This window comes from Embiotoca jacksoni, unplaced genomic scaffold (assembly GCF_022577435.1).
Source record: "Embiotoca jacksoni isolate LCO1_2020_lvr unplaced genomic scaffold, fEmbJac1.0.p SCAF_13, whole genome shotgun sequence".
Lineage (NCBI taxonomy): Eukaryota > Metazoa > Chordata > Actinopteri > Embiotocidae > Embiotoca > Embiotoca jacksoni.
This window is the reverse complement of record NW_027185263.1, coordinates 7,692,891-7,710,255: the sequence shown is the minus strand read 5'-3', so window position 1 is coordinate 7,710,255 and position 17,365 is coordinate 7,692,891. Positions and strand designations below refer to the sequence as shown.

At 42.5% G+C, this 17,365-nt stretch overlaps 2 protein-coding genes across 2 annotated transcripts; both read left to right on the top strand.

Moving 5' to 3' along the window:
* Window positions 1-401: 401 nt before the first annotated feature.
* Window positions 402-9,701, top strand: LOC138196280 (LIM domain kinase 1-like). The gene is made up of 15 exons (XM_069146173.1): window positions 402-669; window positions 2,789-2,927; window positions 4,038-4,147; window positions 4,320-4,493; window positions 5,025-5,130; window positions 5,252-5,523; window positions 5,605-5,794; window positions 5,913-5,999; window positions 6,122-6,253; window positions 6,342-6,401; window positions 6,495-6,560; window positions 6,705-6,891; window positions 7,496-7,551; window positions 7,686-7,843; window positions 8,647-9,701. The coding sequence occupies exons 1-15, from the start codon at window positions 626-628 to the stop codon at window positions 9,209-9,211; spliced, it is 2,346 nt and encodes a 781-aa protein (XP_069002274.1). The 5' UTR covers window positions 402-625; the 3' UTR covers window positions 9,212-9,701.
* Window positions 9,702-10,472: 771 nt separating this feature from the next.
* Window positions 10,473-17,353, top strand: LOC138196282 (septin-5-like). The gene is made up of 12 exons (XM_069146176.1): window positions 10,473-10,591; window positions 12,617-12,991; window positions 13,660-13,756; window positions 13,890-13,976; window positions 14,138-14,261; window positions 14,989-15,123; window positions 15,232-15,349; window positions 15,744-15,845; window positions 15,919-16,015; window positions 16,270-16,432; window positions 16,597-16,699; window positions 16,778-17,353. Exons 1-12 carry the CDS (start codon window positions 10,538-10,540, stop codon window positions 16,838-16,840), a joined length of 1,518 nt encoding a protein of 505 aa, XP_069002277.1. The 5' UTR covers window positions 10,473-10,537; the 3' UTR covers window positions 16,841-17,353.
* The last annotated feature ends 12 nt before the right edge of the window (window positions 17,354-17,365 follow it).

The following is a 17,365-nucleotide window of genomic DNA, read 5'->3' as shown; positions in this document are numbered from 1 at the left end:
GACTGGATTCTCCCTCTTTGTTTGTGTTTTGGTTGTGTGTGATAAATAGAGTGCCTTACTGTCAGATCAGGACAGAGCGGATAATTGGGGCATTCATAAAGAGATTATGCCTGCGCTGATGAGAACAGAGCTTACTTCTAAACAGCTCTCTCACACCACTTCTGAGACTTCTCACACACACTTATCTGGACTCACATTAAAAGCCATCCAGGCTCACATTTTAGAACCTGTGAGCTCAACTCTCCGACACTCGGTGGCCTCTCTTCAGAGGAGTGTAACTATATCCTGCGGAGGTCTACATACTAGGGGAAGCAGGAGGGGGAGGGCGTAGCAGAGCGACTATACTGAGATAGGTCTGTTTCTCAACGGCCAGCAGGGGGAAACTGGCCAGCTGGTGTCAGTGGGTCAGACCTTTTTCCTCACACAGCTACCCTGCCCACCGGAGAGGGAGCTCACATCGATGGGAGGCCTTTACGCATAAATAAATAACAGACAACGCCTGCTACCGGTTACACAGCGGAGTATGTTTATTATCTGGTCATGAACACGTGCAGCTAAAGAAGCTCCTCTCTTAACCAGGTGGACTGTGTGTGACGGCTGTCTATCGGTCGACTGGCGGGGCAGAATGTCTCGGCGGGACCAGAGGTTTCGGAGAGGAATGAAAGGACGGTAAGTCATTTATTTCTGAGATGTGTTTGTGAGAGTGAGAGAAAAGAAAGACAAATGAATTGTAGCTCAGCATCTGCATGTGTACTTCCTCAAACACAACTCTGCCACAACAAATACGCAAGTAACTCATGCTTCACTTTTGCTTTTATTTTCACATCAACTATGAGTGTGTGTGAGTAGTTTATGAAACAATAACAACAACAGGCCGTCTAGGCTTCCAAGCTGCCTACGGTGCAATCTCCATTTGTCAACAATTACTCTTCTACAAAATAATCCACACATTTTTCACAATATACACGACATCACTAAGACAATATCTCGGAAACACCCGGCATAATACAATTACATCAAAAGCAGCAAATATTTCCTTTTTTGAAGTGTTTGTTAAAGGAAGTCTGGCAGGCCGACACAGACAGAGCAGAGAGGAAACCACGGCATGAGAAGACGTCATTGGATTCTTAACATTTGACCCATATTATAAAGGTCCTGCCATCAAAACATGTTTGTCAGATGTACACCCAGATGTACACACACAAACAACAGAGAGGAGGTGAATGAATGCCTCAAGATTAGACTTAAGCCAGATGAGGTGAAGACTTTCAGGTGGAGAAGCAGAGAAATGTGAGGAAATGAGTGGCAGTAGGAAAACAGAAAAGGAGGATGAATTCTCTGGATATACATCGGGGCGGGTTTCAGGGTTTTTCTCGCGACCAGATGTTAAAGCGGAATCGCAGATGTGCAGCTGGAAGGTTCCACATCCGTCGCTTGCAGCACAATAACAAAGACAGGAGGTCAAAAATAAACCTGCGTCTGTTTGACCATTTTATTGCTTAATTATTTCCTCAGCAGTGAATGAAAGGCAGGTCGGATAGATCCCTGACAGCACTTCCCACAACACTGTTAGAAAAAGAGGTCTTACTCCAAACCTTCTGCTATGTTTTACATTATGAACAGCAGCAGCAACAAAGTGAGTCGAGCTGTTGGGACACAATACAAACCCACCACAGCAGAAACTGATGAGGACCAAAATTTATTTAAGAAATCATGATTATCATCACTTTAAGCTGTGTTACAAGATTTACAGCTGCACTCATGACACAACTATTTTCGAATGTAATCAAGACAAGCTTTAAATAAAATCCAATATGCAAAACATGGTGCTATTAATAAACGTCCTCAAGAGCAGTAAAGGAAGGTTGAGTTTTTCCCTCTTCAATTAAAAGTACTTTATTTTCAACGTAAGGCGACCTTTTAATTTCCTATTGTAACTACAGCATGGCATTTACAGTTGAGGCAGGGTGGCAGGAAACATGCACCAGTACACAGTCCAGGAAGTTCCCTCCCACTCCGGTTGTAGTGCTGGAGAGATAAGGAAGCAGGCGTTTTAATGTACACGGGTATTATTCTGTTTAATCCAGGAGTCCACTGAACGTTTCAGTACGCAGATTTTACAGAACTGAAATTGAGCTTGCTGCAATGCACTTAAGGAATGAGTGGCTTTTTAAACTGCAAAATGTTTTCAGTTTGTTTTGTGCTCTTGTGCAATCTGGAGTGGGTGTGTGTCTGTGGGGAAACAGTGTTTTTGTCAAGACATGTGACTGACCAGTGACCCGACATGAGTAGTCCTTTTGTAAGAAGCAACATTAATTTGGCTCCTGGCTGAATGCCCCCTCTGTAACGGTGACATCATGAGGTTGACATCTCTAATACATCCTTTCAACACCATCCGTGCAGATAACTGCATTTCGAGTGCTCGAGAAACAGCTACCGCTTCATGTCTCAGCCTCAGCTCCTATTAGCGTCGTTCTGAAAATTCAACAAAACAGAAGAAAGGAGTTGGGCAGCAGGGAAACAGGGAAACAGCATCCTGTGTTAAAAAATAGGCTGAACTGTGGTCCAACTGACCTGGAAGTGTGATCCTGTGTGTGACGATCTAACGGGTCGACTTTCCTCGCAGGTCTCATGTGTTCCATCGTTAATCAGGCTCATGTTACTTGGCTCTAACATCACTGAAGTTAACAGGCAGTCTAAATCTGCATTTCTCTGGTTTCCTCTTTCTACCATCTTGTTTCACCATCACGCTGTGTCTCTCACTTCTATGCTTTCCTCTTTTCTGTAGGTGCTGTGAATGTGGCTGCATCCTGTCTCACTGGTACTACGAGAGAGAGGGACAACTCTACTGTAAGAAGCACTACTGGTCCCGATATGGAGAACACTGCCACGGCTGCAAAGATACCATTACAACAGGACTCATTATGGTAATTTCACAATCACTCCAAATTTGAAAAAAAAAAAAGTATCCTGTTAGACGTCCGTGTGAAATTTTGTCACAATTACTGCGTGTGAGTTATCGCCACAAATGTCTTTTGTGAGGTCAAAGCCAAATCCTAATCAGTTCATTCTTGTGTCCAAGTGAACAGTTGTGCAAAATTTGGAGAAAGTCCCATAAGGTTCCTGAGACATCGCATTTACAAGTATGGGAAAGATGTGAGATCACAGTGACCTTTGACCCCCAAAATCTAATCAATTAATCCTTGGTGACAAGTATGCATTGGCCAAATATAAAGAAATTCCTTCAAGGAACGTGTAAGATATAGCATTCACGAGCATGGGTTAGACGGACGCATAACCTGAAAATATAATGCCTTCCGCTGTCACCGGCACAGTTAATACCTCGTACCACAAAGCAATAAACAAAACATTATTCTGTCACTGTGATGTGAGGAAATAATTTACCTTAAGATCACAGTAAAACTGTCCCTTAAAAGAGCCTTTATCTATAGGCTACAAACTTCACTGGACATGATTCACTTCTGGATGAAACAAGGGCTTATTTTGTGACGGTAGAATAATGACAGTTAAATTCAACAAACAGGGCACCTTTCTGTTTTTCTACTCACTTGCTCCAAAACATTTTGGATTCAGCCGTTAACCAATTGATCGATAGTTGGTAAGCTGGTTTATAAATAGCTGCTCTATTGATCATTGAAAGCCACCAGTGGTTCAAACTGGCCATACAAGTCAAATGTGTATTATGTAATATTCAGAAACAGAAGTGCAGTCAGAATCAAATATCAGAACAAGGAATGCAAAAACCACAGCATGCTACACCAACTATTCATTCATTCAAAGCCTTCCTACCACTTTGTTTCGTCCCGATATAAACCAAAATGCTTTTTTTTTTTCCTTCTTTTGACTCCAAAACAAGAGGATATCCTCTGAAAACATCCTTTATGCACGAATGAGAAAGAAAACTTATATTTCAGAGCTGCTCCAGCTGACATGACCAAATGTTCTCTTGTAATAGACAACATTACTCCTGTGGCCTCTGCATTGTGTTTCACCGCATGACTTCCCTGCATAAACAGGTTGCTGGAGAGCAAAAGTACCACCCCGAGTGCTTCACTTGTACGAGCTGTGAAATGGTCATTGGAGACGGAGACACCTACACGCTCATCGAACGCTCCAAACTCTACTGGTAAGCAAAAAGCTGGAAGGAAGAAACGAGTCTTCTTTGAACTAATGCACATAGCCCACAAGTTTGTTAGCTGAAATGAAATAAAATGTAGAAGGTATTATTGTTATTGTTGGTCATACAGATTTAATATCCTGACGTGTCCTTTGTTCTGTCACTTCATTTGTCTCTGCAGTGGCCACTGCTTCAGTCAAGGTGTTGTATCAGCCGTCAGGTCAGCTTCTCCGCTCACCGAGAGTCCCCACATGGTGGCGCTGGTGTCACTTCCTCCCCATGCTGTTGGCGGACGAGGCTTGACCGTAGCCGCTGAGTTCAGCCAAGACAAAAGCCCCGTCGTCACGGTGACAGAGTGAGTCAGCATTAATAAGGAACTATGCATTTACCGAGCACTAACCTCCAACCCTTCATCCTGTCCCGTCTTACCTACAGACTGTATATAAAAATGGACAAAGTCTCCAGGTCTGAAAAGTGAATGTGCCTTGAAGTGCAATACCACTCAGGGCCGCAAGGGGCTGACTCAAATAGACTCCCATTCAAAAAACGTCCACTATTGTCATGAAATGCAAAGTCATTATGGGGTCATTCGCTTGCTGAGGAAGAACTATCTTTCGGGGCGTGTCTACTTCGATTGACATTGCTGGGTTGCAGCCAGGTTGCCGGTGTAGGTGGGTGGGCATATTGTCCTCATATTCTAAGTCAGATCCACCACTCGCTCGTCCCCAGCTTGTCCAAATATGGTCATTTCTGGCTCCAAAAAACTAAGAATGGCCAAAATGCCAGACTGGGGAATTCAAAACGGCAGATCACAAACCAATGAGGGACGTGACAGCAGGTTTCCTTTTGGTCCTCCACCCCTTCAATCATTGCCACTCTGCTTAAGGTTAGATTCAACTGTCCTCAACCCAGACCTACTGTCATCTGTCCACGCCGGTGATCAAGTACTGGAGGTCAACGGCATCCCGGTCTGCAATATTTCCCCAGATGAGGTAGGCTTCAAAGTACCACTGTGATTCAGAAAGAACATCATGAGTATGGAAAAGATGTAGTCGGACTGAAGAACCATTACAACATCACCTTCAAGGGTCAACACAATATTCTTTCCTGTAGATAAACCGTGTGATCCAGGACACGAGAAGACCCCTGCAGCTGACCATTGAACACAACCCCCAGTCTCCTCATGACCTCCTTCAATCAGACCATGTCCCAGATAACATCACCTGTCTTGAGCCCTGTGTCCGCGATAAACTCGCTTCAACACGGAAACTCCCGAGCCTCGAGGAAGAGCCAAGTCCACGAGAGGAGACGGATGAACAAATTGGGATGAGCCTCTCACCGCCTCAGCACCAAGCAATCATAGGGATGCGATCCAGACACATTTTGTAAGTGCCGACTGTTTGTAAGACTTTTCTTTGATTTCATTACTCCCCCTCTTTCTGTCTAAGTCTTGTTTTCTTTCTCAGGCGCAGTTGTAGTATTGATAAGTGTTCCCTGTCCCCTGGAGCACTGTCGCTATTATCTCAAAAGAGAGACATGGTTCGATCCGAGTCTCTTCGCGTCGACCCTGGAGATCGGACCCACCGCATCTTCAGACCTTCAGACCTCATCCATGGAGAGGTGTTAGGCAAGGGCTGCTTTGGACAGGCTGTCAAGGTAAGTCTTAAAGTTGACACTTTCAAAGCATTTTAAACAACTGTATGCCAAGTTGTCAACTCTTTCACTTCATCCAGTTCACAGCTGTCGGGATTGTAATCATCTTTTGGCTCTCTAGGTGACACATCAGGAGACAGGGGAGGTGATGGTGATGAAAGAGTTGATAAGTTTTGACGAAGAGACGCAGAAAACTTTCTTAAAGGAGGTAAGTGGTCATCAGAGCAGGAAATGCCGCATTTTGGAAGTTGACCTCAGCAAGATGAGCATGTTAACTAGTTGGAGGTCAATTACATAGGATGTTTTTTTTAACTAACGTTTCTCTCACAGGTGAAGGTGATGCGCTGTCTGGACCATCCCAATGTTCTCAAGTTCATTGGGTTGTTTTATAAGGACAAACGAATAAATTTTGTCTCTGAATACATCCAGGGAGGAACTCTCCGAGAGACTATCGTAAAAATCGTGAGTTAAAATAAGTTTTTTATATTTCTCCACGAGTCCTGTCAGAGTAAACAGGCAAATTATGTTGGGCAAAATCTTGTCGTTGTAGGATGAGGATTTTCCCTGGAATATAAGAGTTGGTTATGCCAAAGACATCGCAGCTGGAATGGTGAGTTGTTCTGGTCAAATAAAATACTCGTATGCAAACTTAATGTTATCTTTTAAAATGTTTCCTAAAGTATATGACATGTCTCCTTCAAAGGCATATTTACACTCCATGAATGTTATCCACCGAGATCTGAACTCACACAACTGCCTGGTCAGAGAGGTAAGTGATTGGTTCCATTGGTTCCCATTAAAAAGGACTCTTGATTTCAAGTTGGTAAAAAAAAATAAAAAAACAAGTTGTTCCACGTCCCATCAAATCCATGAAACGTTCCTAACATTTCTTTATCTTTCTCTGCTTGTTTAGAACCAGTCTGTGGTGGTGGCAGATTTTGGACTAGCACGGCTCGTGATGGAGGAGAGGAATCAGAGTAGAACTTGTTCTCTGGACCGGCGTGCAAAGGGGCCGCTGTCAGAGCTCCGCAGGATTGACCGGAGGAAGCGGTACACTGTGGTAGGAAACCCCTACTGGATGGCCCCTGAGATGATCCATGGTGAGTGAACCGGGTTTTAAGCTCAGTTACAACAAAGGGTTTCTGATTACTGAAACAAGGACAATGACAGCATCTAAACTTACTTTGACTTATTTGTAGCAGTCCATATGTAAAGGAGGTAAAGAAGTGACAGCAATATTTCATTATCCTCCTGTACTTGGACAACATTTTCTAAATGTTGTACCGTAGTTGACAAAACAAAATTTAAAAAAAAAAAATCACTAAAACAATATGCATGTTAACATATAATAAAATAAATACAAATATCAGTTGCAAATTACTTCTGGATTTATATTACTGCTGGATTTATAAACAAATTACCACAAAAATAAATGCTGCTTTCTCTTTAAAAATGAAATATGATTCATTCAGAGCTGCAATGGTTAATCAACTAATTCATTTGTTAATTGACAGAAACTTAAACGTGAATTATTCTGATAATCACTTAAATTATTCATCTCGATAGCATAAGGGCTCCACTAAAACATACAAACAAGAGGGAAACAGTGCAGGAGGCCTAATAGTATTTTCAAGTCTAGTAGCAGATGTAGTAAGAATACACAGATGTGTAAAATGTGTCTAATGTCTCCCCTGCACCTCTCAGGGAAAAGCTATGATGAGCGGGTGGACATCTTTTCCTTCGGTATTATGATATGTGAGGTAAGAACAAACAAAATGGTAAGCAATCGATTGAATAAACGACCAACACTGAGGATTGTCTGAGTCGAAACCTGTTTTAGTCATGAGGGATCAGTTTTAAAGCCGAGTATGTGTCAATCTCTGTCCCTCTTAAGATAATCGGGAGAGTAAGTGCCGACCCCGACTTCCTTCCCCGGACAAATGACTTTGGTCTGAATGTACCTGGTTTCCTGCAGCAGTACCACCCTCCACAGTGCCCCTCTGCCTTCCTGCCGCTGGCTGTCCTCTGCTGCGACATGGACTCTGATAAACGGTACGACTATACAAATCTACCACAATTGAACTGTCCATTTATATGAAGAGCTACTTTATATGTAAATGGTGCTCACTTATACCGAGACCAAGCAGCTCTTTTTTACTTGTTGTCTCAAAACATGTTTAAATGATTTAATTCAGTTCATTTAACAGAACAACTGTGCGTCACGTTACCACTATTTAAAACCTAATAGGCACCTCATTAAAGTGGTGAGGGGTGTTTCTATCATTTCAGTCCATTATGACTCACATCAGAGTATTCAGCTGTTGTTTTTCTACCTTTACACAGAGAGTAATGAGGTTAGTTCTTCATGCAGGACTGTTTGGCTAAGTGCATCTGGAACAGTATCAGTGTTTCCCACATTATGTTCGACTTGGGTGGCCCACCCAGGAAGATAAAATAACTCCGTTTCAACTCGGTAAATCGTACATTAAATAGCCTTATTTCACTCGTTTTAAACTATTTTTTCACCCTATACTTGTACTGTATGTGTTTCTTGAATTGAAGTAACTGAGTGGAGAGAGGCTTCTTTGAGCTCATGTACATGTGAGGTGTTTATGGGACATCCTTAAATAACTTGGGTTAAACTCTGCCTCGAAACTGCATGAGTCTCTGCTTGCACATTGGTCACACCACCACAAGTACATTCTCAACCTGTGGGAAACACTGAATACTGTACTGAGTAATACACTTTAAACAAACTAAACTGATATAGTGCAGAGGAGCCTACCAATAGCCTACACGTAGTAGAGCATGTATTACCCCACAACCTCTCATCACTGCAACTCTCTCCCTTTCAGTCCCTCCTTTCCAAAGCTGGATGAGTGGCTGGGGAACCTGCTGATGCACCTGGACATCGGTCTGCCTCTGCTCTCTGAGTTGGAGCAGCTCTGTAGAGCCTTCTGGCAGAACACCACCCACCAAAACACCACTCACATCCAGGACAAGACTATTGTTTCTCAAGAACAAACCCAGTGTTCACAGTCACAAAGGCAGAACACAACCCTAACACAATGTTCAGACACTGCAATTGACCACACAGAGACTAATCACTGTACTCAGAGCCAAGACCAAAATAGCTCACCTGACAATTTGAATGGAGAACAACACACGCATGACGACTGTGGCGTGAGGACTGGGTCTCAAGGCACAAGCCAGTCATGTTGCAGGTCTACAAGCACAGACTCATACAAGAATGGCTCTGAAAGTTATGAACACAATGACCCCACAGGGAAAGCAAAGGGCCAGCATGACGCCTCGCAACCGCTGCAGGTCAAGAACTCGCTGTTTGGTCATTCAAACAGGCCCACAAGGACATGCAGAGTGCTGTGGGACAGCTCTATGGAGGACAGCTCTTTTCTCTGACTGCCTCATCTGAAGACATCGGTGCCTTTTCAACCAACCGGGAGACAAGTCATATGTGGGGGACTATGCATGGGAAACCTTTTGAGGCACGAAACAAATCAGCACAGATTTAGATGGGAAATTTTGCATGAGAAACAGTGAAGATCTGCCTGCAGCTGAATACATTTGCACTGGCCTCATATTGGTCTTTGAAACCGTATCTATGCAGTTGCAGCTAGAGCCCGACTGATACTGGAGTTAGCTGATATCTATTTTCAAAATCTGCATAAATCTAGCTGGTCAATTTATCAGTTGGGCTCTGGTTTCAACTTCAGTCAGAAGCTGTGAAACACATGTCACTTTATTCTTTAATTAAGTTACATTGCATTATTTATCAGTATGCATTATGTATTTTCTGTTGACAAATGTCAAAACACATCCAACACATTGAGCTGTGAAACTACTGCTGAACTGTAGATAAAACAATAAAGAAATATACAAATGTCTACGACTCGGTGTAAATATCATTGGAGGAGTAAAAGCATCAAAGGCAGCACTTGCTTATCATTTAATACAGATGACCAACATGTTATTTCTTAAATGGCCACACATCATTGTTAATATGATGTAGGCTACTGCAGCATGTTTCATATCATTAACCTTAAGGGAATAATTCTATAAATTCTCTAGCCTATAAAACCTATGAGCCACAGATCAAACACTCACCTGCTGTAGACTTTAAAAATAAAAGCAGCTGTTGCTATTCTTTTCTAAAGGACCCTTCGAATTGATAACAAGCTGTTATCCCAGAAGACCGCGGTCACTCAGCGCCCACCTTGTTTTGGGGTTCCTGTATATACTAGGCATTACGGTAAGACCTGAGAAACGATAAACATTTGTCTGCCCAGGGAATTACACTGCGCTCATATTGCTCTCTGAAACAGTAAGTTGCAGCTAGACATCCATCTATGAAATCTGTATTTAATTATATAGCTTGATATATAATTTTAAAAAAAAAATTTTAAATAATAATTTTATATATATAATTTTTTTTTTAAATTTTTTTTTAACACAAGCAAATAACTGAAACGCATTTTTGAAAAAAAAAAAAAAGAAAAGAAATTGTCTTAAAATTCCCTAAAATGTGTCATTGCCATCTGGTGGACAGACTATGTAATGGAAACACTGTTTATGAGTTTCTCTCTCTCTCTCTCTCGCGCGCGCGTGCGCTCAAACACACAAACACACACACACACACACACACACACACACACAAGCAAGCTGTGTAGACTATAGTATCCGTGTCCTGCCTCTGATCTGGGGACAATTTGAAACCCGGGGAGCATCATGGACCACATGTCGTCTCCGGTCAGATTTCGCACAAATAAAAAAGGTACGTCTGTATCACTCGGCTTTTGTATTCTTGTACACAAGTTGATCTTTTTGCATCTTGTATTTTTACACGTCACTGTCTATATGGGTACAACGTTGTGATAGGTCATTCAGTAGCCTATTTTTTTTTTTATTTCTACGAGTGTAAACTTTAGTGCTGCATTTCATTGTGAAGCTTTGTTTATTGACACCACGAGAGTGTCGTAAAAGGACTTATTTTTTGGCTTTTAATCTAATTTATTCATGTAGCAACAACAATAAGTGTCTGTTTTCATTATGCGCTCTTTACAGCAAACCTGTCTGCATTTGTTTTTCATTTTAAATGTTTACCCACATTCATATATACATATATATATATATATATATATATGTATGTATATTTATTTATTTATATATATACTGTCCTCCGTGTTCAAAACAAGCTGCCACGTTCTCAGAAAAGCAGGTAGGTCATGTTTGTAGAAGAGCCTGTAGATGTAGTATTTGTTAGAGCTTTTGTATGTGTGTGTGTGTGTGTGTGTGTGTTTAAGAGTTAAATCTCCAACCCCCAACCTTGTCAGGGCATTAGAAGCTGGTTTAATCCTGCTGCAAAGCATCGTTGGTAACGAGAGGTGACAGGAAGAGGGACACCAGATGAACCCTGATCAGGCCAGCAGCAGTGTGGGCTCTGCTGCTCTGCTGTCTTTAGACCAGGTCAACAGTGCGATGTGTTTATCTCCTGGGAAACAGGTGGAGCCCCGGGTGTCCGAGCTGCTCCTGATAGCGAGTAGAATCTCTGAGGTGTTGGGAAAAAAGAGAGAGAGCACAAAAAAAAAAAATACAGCTCTGGTGAATTTTAACTACTAGAAACACTATAACTTCCTCACCGAAAGCTGCTTCTTAAAAATCCAGCCCACTGGCGACGAGCGTTTGAAGCCTGACCCTCATGTTTACAAACCTCCTGCTCCATATTATCTACTGTCCGTCTCTCCGTCCGGCCTGGACAGATGGATGAGGACCTTTGTAATGGTGTAATGGGATCACAGGTCAGAGCTAATCAGGAAAGAAAGACTGTCATCAACAACTGCAACAGAGGACACGCACTCATCATGTCGAGAGCATAGTATCGCTGGGACATTTACTGTCAACTGTACAAAGATGCATGTTTAACACTTGTGGTTTCCTCTGATTTCCAGTGTCATAAACAGTAGACTATTGTTTCCATGCTCTTGATAGCTTTCAGCTCGACTTGACAGCAAACCTGAGGGTACACTGTTGACTTATAGGATGAGGTACCTGTCAGTCAAAGCTTTACTCATCTACTTTTCATTTCAATTGTATTTTAAGTAATGCAAAATCACAGCAGAAGTCATCTCAGGTCAGCTGACATAAGACTGAAACCACACAATACCACAGAGAGAATCTGAACTACTTTCCCGTCTGCAGACACTTGACGACAGTGACAAATTCCTTTTTAACAGAAAGAAACCTCCAACAGAACCAGGTTCAGAGGTGAGTGGCCACCTGCCACTCGTTGGCATGAGGGGAGAGCAGAGAGAGAAAAGAACAGCATAGATAGAACAAACAAAGGACACTGGGCAGGTTGGTGGGTCCAGTAGCTACAGATCAGATACATGCAGGAAAAAAAGCACAAAACTGCAGGAGCAAGAAGACATAAAAGGTGATGAGATGCGATGAGGTGCATTTAAGTGCATGGCGACGAGAGAGAGCATTGTGGGAGGTCTCCAGCAACCTGGGCCTGCAACCGCAAAACTATAGGATGGTTTAGGGTCATTTTAGTCTTCCCCAACTATAAATATGATCAAAAAGAAGACTTTTAAGCCTAATCTTAAAAGTAGAGAGGGCGTCTTTCTCCTGCACTCTAACTGGGAGCTGGTTTTACAGGTGAAAGGCTTGAAAGCTGAAGGCTCTGCTTCCGTTTTACTTTTGGAAACTCTGCGAATCACAAGAATAATCTGCAGTCCTTAAAATGCCCAAGATTTAAATGTACGATTTTGAGTGTAACTTGTGTAACTTTGCTGCCTTCTGTCCCAGCTGTCCAGTCTGTCCATAGAGGACCATGATAACGTACAGTTTCCTTACGCCATGAGGGATCTGCCACCCGTTTCCCAGCCTGGAGGCCAGCACCAGACGCTGGGCCATCGTGAGGCAGAGGGAACTGGGACAGAAATGAATGGGAGATCCCACACCCTTCCCGGGACTCCCCCTCCGCCCCGTCCCGTCCCCTTCCACCCTGCCGGCTCTCCGACAGTCCCTCCCAGATTCAATCACTTTGGACTGGACGCAGACTTTCAGCCCCAGCCGCTGAGGAGGCAGCTTGCCACTCAGGTGTCTGTAGACTCTCCGCTCAGCCCTACCTCGCGTCCACACAGCCCCTGGGGTCGCTTTGACCCCTATGACTCTCCAGAGGTGTGTTTTTTTTTCTTTGCTAAGTTAAACTCTTACACCCACTGCCAGCGTCTGTGCGAATATCTGCAGCTGCTTCAGGTACACTTCAACAAAAGCAATATACTGAGGTAGTTAAATTCAGAATTCCAACATCAACTTGTACATTTAAAATGAAGCTTCATGTTGACGTGTTCAGACCCCAGAGTGCATCTTTTCTGATTTCTACGGTCCTAATGCCTGACTGCTATTACATTCTGTAATGTCTCCGAACTGTATTATGGAAACTTTGCTCCTGATGTCAGACACTGACTGAAAACACAAGGGGACCGTGGAAAGGTCTTCCCCTGGGAGTTAAGTCAGCAAACTCTCTGGGGTGTTTTAAGTCGCAGATAAAGACAAGAGTTTTTGTTTTTGAGTCATGTATGACATGCTGTACTCTTCTTTGTTCTGTTTAACCTTTTATATTTCCGTCAAGCAATTTGTAACCTCGGTTTTGAAAGGTGCTATATGAATAAAATTATACTTTACTAACGTACTGCAGCTCAAGGTGGCAGTAAGAACGATCTGTTTCTATTTAATTAGAAACCTTTTGCAATTATAGTTTTTATTTGCTATTTATTTAAGCTAACTTATTAAATCTTTACTTGCACGTTGTATATTGAAGTTGTATTTGTGTTTTCCCTGCGCAGGATCAAGACAAGGAGTACGTCGGTTTTGCCACGTTGCCCAACCAGGTTCATAGAAAGACAGTGAAGAAAGGCTTCACATTTACACTTATGGTCGCAGGTCAGTCTGTTGACTGAGTCTGGAATACATACTGTCATTTTTAGTCAAAGTTTCTTAACTATACGTGTTGAAATAAGGTTTATGATAAGGAGTACGGAAGATGTACAGCTGGATGTTATGTCTTACTCTGCAGGGGAGTCTGGCCTCGGTAAATCCACACTAATCAACAGTTTATTCCTCACCGACCTCTACAAAGACAGAAAAGTTCCTAATGCCGAAGGTAAGATTAGTTTTACAATTTCTCTGTGTTTGAAAAATCAACTTCATTCGCTGTTATTTTTCCGGTGGAAGTGTGCCTGTGTGTTCTTGTACATGCCCGTACACACTGCTTGCTCGCAGCCTGTGTGCATTTAGTTACTTTGCTCGTGTGTGTAACTGCAGAACGGATCAATCAAACAGTCGACATCATCAAACACACCATTGGCATCGAGGAGAAAGGAATCAAACTGAGGCTCACCATCATAGACACACCAGGCTTTGGAGATGCCATCAACAACACAGAGAGGTGAGGTCATCGGCGTACGCCTGCAGCACCGCTCTCCACCTGCAGAGTCAACACCAGCTTTAGATAGATAGATAGATAGATAGGTAGGTAGGTAGGTAGGTAGTAGGTAGGTAGGTAGATAGATAGATAGGTAGATAGATAGGTAGATAGATAGATAGTTACTTTATTAACCCTTTAAAAACACACCTATTTTTTTAGGCTTCTGCTCAAAAATTGCAAAAAAGAGTATATCTCTGCAACCACAATAAAAAATTAAAAAAAATAAAATAAAATAAATTAAAAAAAATGTGTAATAATAAAGGGAACACTTGTGAGATTTGTTGAGATGTGTAAATATCAGTATATCTGTCCATATTTTAATAATAGTTTAGTCCCTGCCCCCCAATTGGGGGTCTCCAGGGCTTAAAGGGTTAATCCCACAAGGGGAAAAAAATTTTTCACTACAGCAGCATTATAGTTACAGGTAAAGAAATTAAAAAAAAAAAATTAAATATGAAAATGCACAATATATACAATAAAATAGAATAATATTAAATTAAATTAAATTTACTCAGATAAAACACTGTTTTTCATGGTTGCAACTTTCAACCCCAAAGTCAAAAAGCAGAATTCAACTTGTGGTACAAGCACATAGAAAATACTTTCATTTTGAAATCGTTCACATTATAAATATCCCCACAAGGTTGGTTGTTTTATTTACATTAGACATTTGATGTGTTTGCGTCAGCTGGAAACAAATAGAGGACTACATCGACCAGCAGTTTGAGCAGTACTTCAGAGATGAGAGCGGGTTGAACAGAAGAAACATCCAGGACAACAGAGTCCACTGCTGCCTCTACTTCATCTCTCCGTTTGGCCATGGGTACACTGACGACATGCTTTACTTCTGCACACGAAGATGATAGAGAGTGACGAGCCTCGGGGAAACATTGTTATTAATATTTTCTGCATGTGTGTTTCCTCGCGTCAGTCTTCGCCCGATGGATGTGGAGTGTATGAAGGTCTTGCATGAAAAGGTCAACATTATACCTGTGTTGGCCAAAGCTGACAGCCTGACACCATCAGAGGTCTACAGGAAGAAGATGAAGGTATAAGAGCATAAATACCAACACACAGTTTGGACAAATGTAAATTTTAACTTGATGATAGCAATAGATTAAAAGTAAAAGGACAACCAAAGTTATTTCTGTTCATCCTGTTGGAGGGGCATGAAACTTTGTATCATACTTCATGACAATCCATCCCATTTTTCCAAAAAACATTAGGTCTACTCATATTAAAGTCTTACCTTCAGCCTTCCCTCGCTGGTAAATGCCCACATCTTTTAAACTTCCATCTGTGTCTCAGTCTTCCTGTTCTGTTCATCATGGGAGAGTTCAGGTAGTGAGGCTCTCCAGCATCTGCTAAGAGAGAAGTTTATAATGATTGCTCTCAGTCTCTCCACCTCCAACATCACTGTTTCCATGTGCTTGTGTGTTCCAGATCAGAGAGGAGATCAAGGAGTTTGGGATAAACATCTACCAGTTTCCTGAGTGCGATTCAGACGAGGACGAAGACTTTAAGAAGCAGGAGCAGATGCTCCAGGTTGGTCGGTTTACTCATTCACCTGGTTGAGCCGTCCCATCCGTGTTAAGACTGACAGTTGATTCTTCTGCAGGACAGCATCCCGTTTGCGGTGATTGGGAGTAACGTACAGGTGGAGAATAATGGTCGCAAGTTCAGGGGTCGTGTCTATCCCTGGGGTGTGGTCGAAGGTATTACACACAAACACACATCCAATACTTTTTCATGTTTTATCTTCATTGCCGTTCGATTTTTTTTTTTCTTTCTCCCAGTTGTATAACTTGGATGGTGTATTTATACGTAATGCAAATCACATCATACGGATTGTTTTGTCTGTACCGAGATGGTTTTGATTCCCAGGATTCGTTTCAGCACCTTGATTTTGTTTCAGTTTGGTAGATTGCTGTTGTTCTGTGTGGTGACACTACTGTTGTTGCGTCTTCAGTGGAGAACCCGGCTCACTCCGACTTCCTGCTGCTGAGGAACATGCTGATGAGGACGCACATGCAGGATCTGAAGGATGTGACGCGGGAGATGCACTACGAAAACTACAGGGCCCAGTGCATCCAGAACATGACACGCATGGTGGTGCAGGAGAGGAAACGCAGGTGGGCGGAGGCGGGACGCCCACCGAGTCCGACCGACTGATCGGTCTCAATGCTGCCAGTTAAATGACTAAGAAATCTCTGCAACACAGATGTCAGATACCGTCTGTGATGACCGAGGTAGACGCTCACTGTTCCTATCTGTTTGTATTTGAATGTGGTTTTAGTTTGCGGGAGAAGTACGGTGACATGAGCGAGGCCGATTTTCCTCTACCGCTGGCTCCAGTTGACACGGAGAAGGAGAGACTCATCTTCGAAAAGGACGAAGAGGTGCGTCCCTGCCTCCCTCCCTCCCTTTCTCCCTCACTCAAGTTACAGTGTAACTCCTTCATTTGTCCCTTTGTGTAGCTGAGGAAGATGCAGGAGGTGCTGGAGAGGATCCAGGAGCAGATGCAGACAGGAGGCTGCTGATACTCCCAGAGTTCCCTGGGAGAGAGAAGAGGACAAGACGGTCATAAAAAAAAAAATCTGCCATATTGAAAATCAGCCTGTTTCTGATCTCTGTCACCGTGGACAACCTGCAGGGCATGAAGAATGGTTGGTATTGAAGTTGTCACCTGCAGGTTCCAAACGTCTGGCAGACCTGAACGTCGAGCACGCTGATCTAAGAGAAGCACATTCCCGCCTGGGGCAGCCTTCGAGTTGTGTTCAACAGCAGCTCAGCAGGCCACACAGATTTATTCTGACTTTCAGGAAGGAGTTACTTCATCCAATTACTAATTTGTTAAATTGTTGTGTCCCACGATGACTCCTGTATTAGAAAGCTTGATGATGTAACACTGCCATCTAGTGGACATTGTACTGTAAACTACATTTTTCATGTTTTATTACTGGAGTGGACTGTTTTTTTGTATTTCTAATCTTTGATTTGCTGTTTTGTAAGAACAAAAAAAGTCAACAAATATTTAAAAATAAAACTTTTTAAGCACAGTTTAC